General features: G+C 48.0%; 1 protein-coding gene across 1 annotated transcript; it reads left to right on the top strand.

The window, feature by feature from the left end:
- The first annotated feature begins 5,388 nt into the window (after positions 1-5,388).
- Positions 5,389-10,539, top strand: LOC134077219 (inositol 1,4,5-trisphosphate receptor-interacting protein-like 2). Its single transcript, XM_062532694.1, has one exon. The coding sequence runs from the start codon at positions 5,980-5,982 to the stop codon at positions 7,516-7,518; it is 1,539 nt and encodes a 512-aa protein (XP_062388678.1). The 5' UTR covers positions 5,389-5,979; the 3' UTR covers positions 7,519-10,539.
- Positions 10,540-13,014: the final 2,475 nt, after the last annotated feature.

Below are 13,014 nucleotides of genomic sequence, written 5' to 3'. Positions count from 1 at the left end.
AAAGGCTGTTGCTCTCAAACACTGTCCACTAAATCAACAGTCTCAGTTTACTGATGAAGAAATAGATGAAATGGACAAATATGGAAAGTTTACAAAGTGATTTCATGCTCCTTTTAAATCATTTTGTTTTTAGTATATTGAAAATACAGAAATACTGTTTTTATTTTGATACATGGTGTGGCTACTGTATTTTGTGGTTTATTTTGATACACTTAATATTAGAGTAACACATTCTGATCACCGGTACCCTGAATGCCCAACAAAAGAACCAAATCAGCATGCACCAAAACTCATGATCCTAGATTTGACCATCAGTGAAAGCGCTTTTAATTTTTCAGACACCAGAGGGCAGGGTGGGTGAGTGTATGAATGTGCTTAGTCTAAGAAGTACAGAATCACTGTTAGTTGTACCAGTACAGTTGTGCCACTGTGGCTAATTTGACTCTTTAACTATGGGGTGTGGGCTGATGAAGGAATACATTCCATGCAGATTGGTTGGCCATGCATGTGTGCCCCCTCAGCGATCAACGGCAAGACGTGGGACACGCGTAACCTGCGTGGGACTGAGCGTTAGTAGTTGAAACTCCTTGAAGTGAGCTGTGGTATGAAAATGCCTGTCTGGGTTGTCAGATGGGCTTTCAGTTGAGACATGCCTGAGCTGAGCTCCCGACATCAGAGTGGATCTGACGGGGGGAAGTTGTGCCATGTTTACACACCACCCGGCTGGAGGAGACGGAGCGCAGAGCGTGGGTGGTCACTGATAACACACGCGTAACCTGATCTGCACACTGGTGGTCATGCAAGCCGGGCAGCTGGAGTAGTGGTCTCTCATGTAGGACTTATCTATGTCTCTCTCTCTCTCTCTCTCTCTCTCTCTCTCTCTCTCTCTCTCTCTCTCTCTCTGTGTCTCTCTCTGCCTTGGTCTCGCTCTCCTTCTTTCCCACTCTTTTCTACCATCTTTCTCTCCCTCCCTCCCTTTTCTCGCTCCAGTTCCCATGACCTAATCTGTATGTCATCTGAGGGGATAGTCGCCGGCCTGGCCGTTAGGACTCTCTTGTGGGATTCAATCTCAACGGCGGCTCCTGGCCCGGGACTCCTCCCGGCTCACTCCAGAGGGCCACCGCCGGCCCATGCACACAAATACACACACACACACACACACACACACACACACACACACACAGACACACACACACACACACACACACACACACACATTCATACTGCACGTACACACACACAGTCATTAAAGTAAAGGCAGAATCTGCCATTTGGGCGAAACGTTGTTGATATTTGAGATTTCAAACTTCAACCGTCCCTTCCGTGCTCCTGAGACATTGCTGATTGGTTGAAATGGTTATCTTGCCCTTGCTACTTGGTCTAAGCCACTATGTTTCCCATTCACAATGCCAGGACTGTGTGAACACCAGAGTTTTTGTAATAGTACACACTGAATGGACAGCTTGAGAATTGTCCAGACGAAGAAGCTGAATTTGACAAAAAAATGCTGGATTAGAATCAAAATTGTAATTGAACATTACAACACATTGCACATTTCTCATTCACAACTTATATTACATTACACATACTCAACACTGGCCACTTCATTCATTCATTCACTTACTCCAACATGTGCACTTTTCCCTCTGTGTCTAACTGTCTCTGTCTCTGTGTGTTTCTCTCTCACTCCCACTCTCGTAGCACACACACTCACACACACACACATTGTGGAGGCCGCTCTGGGTAGTTTGGCACTGGAGACTGGAGGGGGGGAGAGGCTGTTCGTCTGTCCCGTCTCAGAGAAGGAGAGAGCGAGGGAGAGAAAGTGAGGGGGAGAGAGAATGAAAGAGAGAAAGAGTGAGGGTGAGGGAGAGAAAGAAGGAGAGGATGAGAGAGAGAGAGTGGGAGAAAGAGAGAGAGAGCTGGAAAGAGAGAGAAGGAGAGGGAGAGAAAGAGAGGGAGAGAGGGTGAGCGAGAGAGAAACTGATGCAATCGCTGTGTAACAGTGCAGCAGCGCAGCAACTTCAGCAGTTTACATTATTTGCTCAGTATACTGTGTGTGTTTGCCCTGTTTACATTATTTGTTCAGTACATTCTGTTTGCTTGGTAATAGGATAGCAGTTCAATAAATACTACAAGGTAAAGAAAAACATTGTGAAGTTCTTGTTACAGGTTGTGGGTGAACAAAAATAGCAAACAGATATTTCAGAGACATCTCACTGTTACTGTAAGTTCCCAACTATTAGCCGCAGCTTATACATTGATTTTGCTAAATTTCCTCAGCTATGAGGTTAATACCCAGGTTAATATGGCAATAATATGGTTTTGTTTGGTTTGTTTGTATGGTTTTGTAACTTGCATAAAACACTGTCCTGCGGCTTGTACACAACGTGGCTAATACACAGGAGATTACTGTAGATTCTATTTCTCCTCGGTTTCACACAGACTTGTTCATGAATTAGATAAAGAGAGAGCACTGACTCAACACTGCTGGTGCCCTTGAAGCTCAAACCAAGGGACTGTTCTGTTGCCTCTCTGTCCATGGAATAATCCCTCTTTTTTTATAACAGTCAGAAGAGAAACCAGAAAACAGCCCTGAGGTTAAAAAAGCCCTTGCTGCTGTACTTGCTTAGCAGTAACCAGATAGTGAGGTCATGGACCCGTATCCTCAAAGCAATTATACACAACCGCCGTGACCTACCGGCCGCGAGTGGTGATTTATTCAGTTCAGCAGTGAGCAACTCAGTCAGCATTTCCTGGTGGGCTATAGCTTCCTCTTCCACTGAACAGCCACACAAAAAAAACCTCTTTCCACTGTGCGGTACAGAATACCTTAAGTGTGTCTTACATGAGGCTCTCTAGCCGGTCAGTCAGTCGTGGAGCAGGGTCACAGTTGGAAAGTATGTTTTATGTTTTAGGAGAACGCATGGGAGCATGCTGTGTGTGTTGTGTGTGTGTGTGAGACCACAGTGACTCAAGTGTTTGAGAGTCATGGGATGTGAGTGGAACCAAGCGTGTCTGGAAGAGCTGGAAAGACACCAGAGATCCACAAGCATCCCAAACACACACACACAGGGACACACACACACCCTCAGGCTCATGTTCACCAATAGAGAGAGACACACTGTATACACAAGCACACACACACACACACACACACACACACACACACACACACACACAGACTCACTCACACACTCACACACACATATATATATATATATATATACACACACACACACCCTCAGGCTCATGTTGACAATGAGACACACAGCACATGCTGGGGCACTCAAGGGGGAAATGTTGAGATCCTCTTTTTGTAAACTTTACACACACACACACACACACACACACACACACACACACACACACACACACACACACGCACACACTCTGACTGAAGCCTTTGGAAGTGTGATACTGATATTTATTTTTAAGATGGGGGTGGGTTAGGGGTTTGGGAGGTTGAGTGTGAATGAGATTGAGCTGTGTTTGACAGGACAAAAATAGACCTGCTGTGATAAATAGAGGGTGCAAGGGTCAAAGAAACACTCCTTCTTCTTCTCAATCTCCTTTTTAATTTATTTCTCTCCGTCTCTCTCTTCCTCTGCATGTCTTTCTTCTCTTTTGCCTTTGCTCAAAGTAAACTCTGTTTTCAGAGGGAGGGAGACCGATGCTGTAAATACAGTGACCGCATGCGAGCCCTGTTACAGACATTGTTCAGCAACCACGTAAACACGAGAAGGGAGAGACCACATGCGCTGATGTAGGTCACGCAGCCCTGAGTGTGCCCGTTTCTCTCCAGTTCCTTGTTGGGGGGGTCAACAGGTTTGTGTGACAGAAGGGCCAGGTGTCTGTGTTTGCGTGTTAGGTCTTCTTCCTGCGCTTGACACCTGCGTCGGTCCAGCCGAGATTGTTTGTTTTGAAAACCTTTGTGTGTGTGTGTGTGTGTGTGTGTGTGTGTGTGTGTGTGTGTGTGTGTGTGTGTGTGTGTGTGCGCGTGTGGGTGTTTGTATGGGCGTCTTCCTGTCCAGCTCTTTATTTGAAGGAGCGGGCGGTTTGGATCTCCTGCTGTGACACCTCTTCTCCCCAACTGTCTGTCTGTGGTCTTTGCATGAGCTTACATTCACTGTTTACTTACATGCAAATCCTAAAGATGGAAGGCTGTAATCTTGCCCTCTAAAGAGCCTTGTCTGTCTAGTTTAGTCCTCGCCTGTCTGTCAGTTTTTTTCTTCTTACTGTTTTTTTGTGTTTTGGGAGAGTTATTCTGGCTGCCCATTCTGCCCGTGGGGACTGGATGAAAACACAAAAGGCTTCAGTGTCCAGTGCAGTGGTCTGCTGGTCAGTGTACACAAGCCCAGAGAATAGAGGCCCCTGGTCAGGCTGGAGTTTGGACGGCTTTGCGTCGGAGGAGGGTCAGAGGGGGTCATTCTCCGCAGTCGTGCGTGAAGGCACAGGGTGTGAGCAGGTCAACAGAAGCACAGAGTTGTTACTGTGGAAGCAGACTACTCTCTCTCTCTCTGTTTGTGTGTGTGTGTGTGTGTGTGTGTGTGTGTGTGTGTGTGTGTGTCGGTGAATACATGTCTGTTTTCGTGAGACTGAAAAGTGTCACACCCTCGATGAGAGGCTCAATGAGCACATGTGAAGTTTTATAGGGTCAACGCCTTCCCTGATGTCATGGTCTGCACTGTAATTGCCGCTCCGAGCTTTTCCAGGGTCGCTCTCAGATGTTCCCTCACCTCAGGCCGGTCAGCTGCTTGTGTTCACCTCTGTGGGCTCCCTGAGCCGGCCAGCTGTTTTACTGGACACTATTTTTGGACACATGGCCAGTTGACCATTGGTGTGTGTGTGGGGAGCAGGGGGTGGGGGGGGTGCATTGGCTTGACCTGCTGAACCAGCCGATCGATAGTGTGTTGAGTAGTTGATCAATCTGGGCAGCTGTGGCCTGAGCTAATTACGCCTGAAGGGGAAGGCGGGGCTTAACGCAGATGGCTCTGGACACTATAGGTCACTCGGACATGCGTGACCACCAGCAACACAGACAGTGATTGTGTTTGGGAATGACTGGGGCCAAAGAGGAAGTTACTGCTCCGTCTGTGTGTGTGTGTGCATTGTGTAATATATGGATGGGTGTTACTTCACACTGCTCACTTCTCAGTCTAAATGGCATCTGTGTGCTTGTCGACGAGTGGCTCGACTGGGCTGTCTGTGTGTGTGTGTGTGTGTGTGTGTGTGTGTGGGTGCGCACTGGTGCGTGTGTGTGTCTCTTTAAGATGAGAGGGAGGGGGTTAGAGGGAGGAGGACGGAGTCTAGTCTCGGAGTTCTGCTCTCTTTTTTTAAAACTCAAATTCCTCTCTCAAGAGTTTGGCATTTCCTCCGTGCGCACAGTCAGAAAGCCGCTCTCTCGCTCTCTCTCTCTCTCTCTCTCTCTTTCCCTCTCTTTCACACAGACTCTCTCCCTCCTTCTCTCCCTCCTTCTCTCCCTCTCTCTATCTCGGTCGTGTGTTCTCAAAGAGCCCGCCGCTCCAAAGGGGGGGAATTTTCAAACGTCCCAACGTGTCTCTGGACCTCTCAGTTGGACGGCATCACCCAGCTGCGGAGAGACTCTACGGCGTGAACTTTCACCTCATCGCCCCCGCCCCACCACCCCCCGTCCGACACGAGGGAAGGACAACTGGAAAAAGAGGGGAAGCAACGAAAAACAGAGGAGAAAGAAAAAGAAGAGGAGAAAAAAGAGAGAAAATTGAAGAGAACGGTTTCAACGCTGGGCACTCGTCAACACAAAGTGGGCAGAGGAGAAGAGAAACAATCTGGCTCGTTCACCGCTGGCAGCACTCGGACGTAGCCAGGATGGGCTAGCCTGCTCGGACGACTCACCATACTCCCACTCACCGCCTTGTGGGAAGGACCTGCGTGTCTGTGTGTGAGTGTGTGTGTGTGTGTGAGTGTGTGTGTGTGTGTGTGTGTGTGTAGGGGAGGATGAGTGTTTACACGCTGAACCTTCGCGTCTTCTGGCCGCTGCTCAGCTGCGTGCTGGTGGTCCTGCTGCTGCTCCATCACCTCACGTACCGGAACGTTCCGGACCCCTCGGCGGGCGACGGCTGCCAGGACCCTCCGGCCGACCTCCTCCTCCTCGGGCCCCTGTCGCTGCTCAAGTGCGCGCTGGCGCTGGCCGTCTGCTACCTCTTCGTGCGCTACTGCGCCCGCGGGCCCGGGGCGGGCGGCCGGGGCAAGAGGGCAAGTCTGGGGCGGGCGCTGCTCCTGGAGGGGCACGGGCGCGCCCGCCGCGAGCTCCTGGAGGAGTACTACGAGCGCGAGGTGCGCCTCTCGCCCCACGTCCTGGGCCACAGCAAGGCGCACGTGGCCAAGCTGGTCAGCGAGCTGGTGAGGGTGGGCCGCACCGACGGGCCGCCGGAATCCTCGCTGGCCTTCCGCGGCGACCACGTGCAGATCGGCAGCTCGTACGAGGAGCACAAGGTGGGCTCGCCCGACTGCTTCGACATCCTCGTGCCGCTGCGTCTGCCGCGTGGGCTCGTCCTGGAGCCGGTGGCGGCGTTCGCCGAGCGGCCCGGCGGCCCGCCGCTGGTCGCCCTGGAGACGGCGCGTCGCTCCGACTGGACGCGGCGGCACCGGCCGTTCGCCGAGGGCTTCCTGCGGCCGGCGCGAGGGTCCCCCGGCGTCCAGCGGCTCAGCCCGGACGGCGTGCTGCGCTGGTTCTACCCAGCCGCCCAGCGCTGCCTGGCCGCCGTGCGCTACCCGTTCGAGCAGCGCTGCGCCCTCAGCCTCTCCCTCGGCGAGGACCAGCGCGTGCAGCTGCGCCTGACGCCGCGCTCCGACTACGTCTGCTGCCACATCTCCATGGGCGTGCGGCTCGTCCCCGCGTTCCCGCTCGGCGACTCCGCCTTCCTGGTCCCCGTCGCCGCGTCGTCGTCGGACCAGCGTCGTCGCCCGGGCGAGGAGGACCTGTGGGCCGTCTACTTCCCCAAGCAGGAGCAGCGTCTGCTGGGCCTCCTCAAGGGGCGCCTCCCCGCCGGCTCCTGCCACCTCAAGGTCCTCCAGCTGGCCAAGGAGGTGCGGGACCTGGGCGGCCAGACGCTGGACAACCAGGCCCGCGCCGAGTGGAAGGGCGCGCTGACCTCCTACGCCCTGAAGACCGCCTGGCTGCGGCTGCTGTTCGGCACGCCGGCCGAGGCCTGGGAAGAGCGCCACCTGGTGGACCGGCTGGAGGACCTGCTGCGGAGCCTGCGGGAGAGCCTGCAGAGCTGCACGCTGAGGCACCTGTTCCTCGGCGGCGACGTCGGGCTGCTCCCCGAGTCCGTGTCCGTGGCCATGCCCAAGCTGCTGAAGGACGCGGCGCCGGCCAACCTGTGGGAGGGGGTCAGCGCGGCCTCCCTGGAGCTGGTGGCGGCGCGGCTCTCCTACACCTGGGCGCACCTGCACCGGCTCATCCGGCTGGGCAGGCCCCAGAGAAGCAGCCTGGGCCGGGGCCTGCACTGCAAACACATAGAGGCAGAGTGAGGAGCCTCCACAGCGCCACTCCCAATGAATCCAACTGCAATATCTATTACCCAGGGTCCAGGGACTGGCCCGTCACTTCAGGGCAATTGTTGGTTTGATAACTCGTTCTATGTTCAGACTCTATGTTTCAGAGACATTTATAATGCCAAACAATGATCTCGTTAAGGGGTAATGGTGATTTTGTTTTTTTGCACTGCTAGATACAACCATTATGCTTTATGAAATATTTATCAGCAAACACAAGTGCCTTCTATTTCATCAAAGAAACAGTCCATTTGGAAAAAGTCTGTAGAATTCATATATGATGATGAAAGTGTTGTAGCATAGACATATTGCTGTGTACTTATACAGTTACATAGCAAAAAATATTTGATTTGTTTATTTTTATATACTGTACCTACCTTGCATGTTGAAGGGCATTATGCCATTTAAGTATATGCAAGTGCTTTAGCACAGATTTAACATGCAAGTACATGTGAGTCCTATGTGTTTTCTACAGACCTTTTTCATTTATTTTTGGGTTCTTAAACCAAAGATTCAAAAACTGATCATTCTGCTGATCAAAGATTGTCTTGAATGTATAGATGCACAAAGTAAGCTTCCTATAGGTACAGCAGAAAAGTCCGTACCTGCCACTTTTTCTTATGTTGCAATATGCACATTGTTACAGCATGTAGCAGTTGTTTTTGTACTGTACCTTATTTATCTTGGTACTGATCAGGGCAAGCTAATTACAGGATACATTCCAGCTTTGTTGGTATAATTGCTGTTTGCATTGGGGAGACATGAAGGAATACACAAAAGCCATGTTCTTTTTAATCAGCTGTTTCAGGCAACAGATAATACATTTCAGCGGAAGTAGCCTGAATGGTACGGTTAAATCAGAACGATTTAGTTGGCAATTAGTGGTAGTTGTGTAGTCCTTAGGGCCTTTCTGTTAAACAAGGGGTCTCTATGCAGCTGGAAGAAGGGAGTTCAAAGGTCAACATAGTGTTTCTATATGTGCAAGAATGTGTTTCTCTCTTTCTCTCTCACACACACACACACACACACACACACACAAACACACACACACACACACACACACACACACACACACACACACACACAAAGACAGATTGACTCAGTCTCACAGTCCCCATGATGTCATGGTTCCTGCCCAGTATGTGTGTGTATTGTCCGTGGGCAGAGAGACACAGGAAAACAACTCCCCTAACACCGGCATGACTCAGACGGTCCCAACTCACCTCTGCCATGGTGTAGGGGTGATGATAGCCCATGGATTGTGTGAATGTGTGTGTGTGTGTGTGTGTGTGTGTGTGTGTGTGTATCCGTTTAAAACAGAGGACAGAGGAAAGGCTCTCGCTAGGTTAGCTTCTTCATACTGTATAGACAGGTTGTGGAAGATTAGTGTACGATCAGATGGGAAATGAAGCCATGGCCTTTGTGGGAAATTAATGTCTACTTGAATATGCTGTGTACTTGTGTGACATTTAAAATAGGCTTCAGCAGCTGTCTTATTTTCTGCTCTCAGTCACAAAAAAACCCTATGGAACTTCCTTTCACAACCTGAGGAGGGGCACTGAATTTAGCTGAGCTAACCGTAGGCTTTCAAGACCTATTGATCAGCTATTGACGATGGTCACAGCATGTGGCCTTTGGCCACAGGCACAGCCGCCCAGAGAGACATGGGAAGGCAGCACATCCGTGGTTAACCGTTTGCTGGCATGGTTGTGCAAACGAGACCCGTATCACTTCAGATGCGTTCAGACTGGTATCCGTGGTGACTTCTGGCCCTTCGCTTCGTGCAGCTGTGGCTCAGTGTGATATTGTGCTTTCTGTAATCCAGACCAGACCAGATAGATCTGTGTGCACGTGTGCATCTGTGTGTGTGTGTGTCGTGTGTGCCTGTCACTCCGCCGAGACGCACCTCGCGCAGCAGGCGCTCACGTTTCCATGACAACCGCAGACCTCGTCCCGGGGTCATTTGCCCCTTGTGATTGGTCGGGTGACTGGTTTGTTGGACGGAGAGGGGAGGTTGATTGCATTGCTGTTTCCATTGGCTTCGCCAGGCAAACACAGGCTTATAGATCTGTCGGTGCAGCTCTTGTGTGTGTGTGTGTGTGTGTGTGTGTGTGTGTGTGTGTGTGTGTGTGTCAATACTGGGTGATTCTGGTGATTGTACAGTCAGTTTATAGCTGTGAGTATTTCTGTATGATATCTGTATTCTTTTTGCCATCTGTTTCACATTACCACCACCATGCATGTGTGTGTGTGTGTTTCTGTGTGTAATTTATTGCATTATATATCCCTGTGTCTATGGGGTGTTTCTGTTTATGTGTGGTGTATGTGCACCAGCATGTTTGGGAGATGTGTCATTTCTGGTGAATGCCAGACCTTCCCATATGTGTCACACACACACACACACACACACACACACACACACACACACACACACATACACAGGCACACACACACACACACACGGGCACACACGGGCACACACACACACACACACACACACACACACACACACACACACACACACACACACACAAACACACACACAATCTACCCATGCCTGTCTGGACCTGTAGATTCAGAGATCCAGACAATATAAGCACGTTTCCAGATAACCTCAAAATTTGATTGGAGGGCTTTTGCTCTTTAGGGAATAGGTTGTTTCCCAGTTGTTGGTACCACTGTTTGAGCATACTGCCACATTGTCCCGGAACTGCAAGATTGCATGGTCTAAAAGCAGAAGAGAAAATCAAATGCGGAACCCCAGAATGTTACATCCTGTGCAAAAGAAGATGCTTTAGATTTCTAAAACAGTCACGTTCATATGGGTTTGAATGTATATTTATATTATTACAGGTAAAAAAGCCTTAAGGAAACTATATTGTACTGTACTTGGTGTACTGTACATAGAATCAGAAGAGGACCTATGTATGTATATATAATTTTGTACTTTTCTGCCCATATGTGACTTGAAATAAATTGATTGTATTTTTAATTAGTCCACAGTGTTTGGTGCATCCTTTACAAATCTCATTTCATGAAATAGTTTAGAAGTTACTTTGGACGAAAGTATCTACTGAATATCTTAGGTCTAACTGTATTTATATTATATAACTTTATTCATCAATATTGTCTACCCTATCGGGGATAGTCTGGAGTGCAAAATATCTATCCATAGAGAAGGTGATTCAGTCACCTAGTTAAGTTAAAAATAAAGAAAGAATGTACAATGTACATGAATAAACATGATCAACATTTCTACAGTTATACCAGTGATCCCAAACTGCTGTTCATCAGTGCATGGAGTTCAGAGATGGGATGTGTTGACTTACAGTATGGCAATAGAACTCAACTGAGGCCTGAAACATCCACTGCTGCTGCAGCTCGGAGCATCTGCAACAGACAAAAACAGATTCTAATGCGGAACAGGAAGTGTACCATATGGTAAGTCCGCCACATGGCAGGAAGTAAGCCTCTCTCTCTCTCTCTCTCTCTCTCTCTCTCTCTCATTCTTCTCCTCTTTACCTCTGTCCTTTAAAATGGCTTGAAAGTAAAAATCAGCTCTCTACACAAAAGTAGTGTAAAGACACATTTTATTTTGTTCACTGACATACAGTATAACTCTACATGCCTCGTGCAGCTATGCAGAGTTCATTTGTATTGTGGTATAAACCATGGTTTATTTATAACTGTACAGACATGCTGTTCTCTTGCTGAGGATCTGTCTAAGCAGTGGCCAGGCCCGGGGCTGTCTTGTATTTGTGTAGATGCGTTAAGAAAGTAGGGTAGGTGGGGGGAATCAAGGGTATTGTTGTCTTAAAGCAACACTAAAGAGTTTTTTTGTACATTGAAATATTATTTCCAAAATCATTTCAGTGGTTCATCAACCTGTAACAGAGTGAGCGGCCCTTCTGCATTCTCTTTGCGGCCCTCTATCGCCCATAACTGCACTATGGAAGTTTACCAGATTGGGTAGCGGATCTGTAGTTCGATGGAATGAGACATAAAAAAAAAATACAAATTTGACTTGCAATGTATTTGCAATTTGTCGCAATGCATCATTCCTTCATAAAATCATACAGCATACTCTACCTTGTCTGACGACATCGTTATTTGCTGGATAAACAAATAGCGTGCATGCGACAGAGGAAAAGTGCTTTAATGTTGCTTTAATAGAGTCTGATATGCTATTGAGTTGAGTTGTGTTCCGTTCACACTTTTTATCATCATGGTAGAGTGCTAATTTCAGGGGTGTTCAGGATCAGATCATTATTCATTTAGTGTCAATTAAAAAAGTGTTGACTCATGACTTGTGACATGCTGTTGATCATTTTGTTAATTAATCATAGTTGATTTAGAGTGATGTTGACCATCAAGCTCACTGAGAGAGAGAAGCAGTGGCATAATTGTGCATCCACACTGCTCCACAAAGGCAAGTTCAAGTGCTGGCCACCAGCCCAAAGTCAAATGTGCTGTGGCTTCCAAAGGTTTCCTTTGTAGACACACATTATTTGAAGTTCTTCTGTAAATGCTACCAGAAGTTGTTCTGTTTAAAAAAAACATCTGTTATTTACCAAGCAATACATGGACATTGTATGTCATTATAACATGTAATGATCTTTTATTATCATATTTAATCTTCATGTAATTATACTGTATATACAAACAGATTCAACAGTTTAACAGGTTCACATAAAGCAGATCATTTTTAATATTTCTGATTGTCATCACAACCAGTCACAGCTCTTTGCATTCCCACTATATTTCAGTATTCTGGTGACTGAATGTATTTTCTTGAGATATATGTGGATCGCAGTGCCTCTGGTTCAGACTAAACTCACAGAAACTACTGTCGTGTTCTTCACAGCACCACTTTTTTCACCCACACACTTGGCAGAGCCTTCAGTGGTTTAGAGCCATTATGCACAACTGAGAATTTCATAGTCACACAGCAATCAGATTACCACCAGGGGGCGATATAAGACCTTGGCTGGAATCTCATTTGCACATTTGCCTTCAGAAAGCTTTTCCCTATTGGGGGATTATGTTATCCATCACGCCTTATTATGGCTTATTACCATTGTTATCACTGTTCCCCAGATTGCATTATGTTTTTTAATTCAATTGGTTTGTCAAAATATGGTCTATTTTGAGGTCATTGCAATTTTAAAAAGATGCAAACTCTTTTTTATTCTTCCTGGAGACCTGTTGTGTGTGTGTGCTACATCAGTATTGCTGATAGGGACTAGTAATGGGGACTGAGGTGCGAAGAGTGGCATATATGTGCTGCTTACACCACATCAGGTCATGGACTCTTTTACATGGAAATGTAATTTTATGTTTCTTACTCTCCTCCCACAGGGATTGTATAGCTCCTTGATGATTGGCTACTGTGCTCTATCTCTCTTTCTTTTTCTTAAACCCTCTCTCTCTCCTCTCCTCTCCCTCCCTAATACTCTTTCTCTCTCTCTTTCC

The sequence above is a fragment of the Sardina pilchardus genome, chromosome 3, assembly GCF_963854185.1.
Source record: "Sardina pilchardus chromosome 3, fSarPil1.1, whole genome shotgun sequence".
Lineage (NCBI taxonomy): Eukaryota > Metazoa > Chordata > Actinopteri > Clupeiformes > Clupeidae > Sardina > Sardina pilchardus.
The sequence above is the reverse complement of the archived record's forward strand: the minus strand, read 5'-3'. Positions and strand labels throughout refer to the sequence as shown.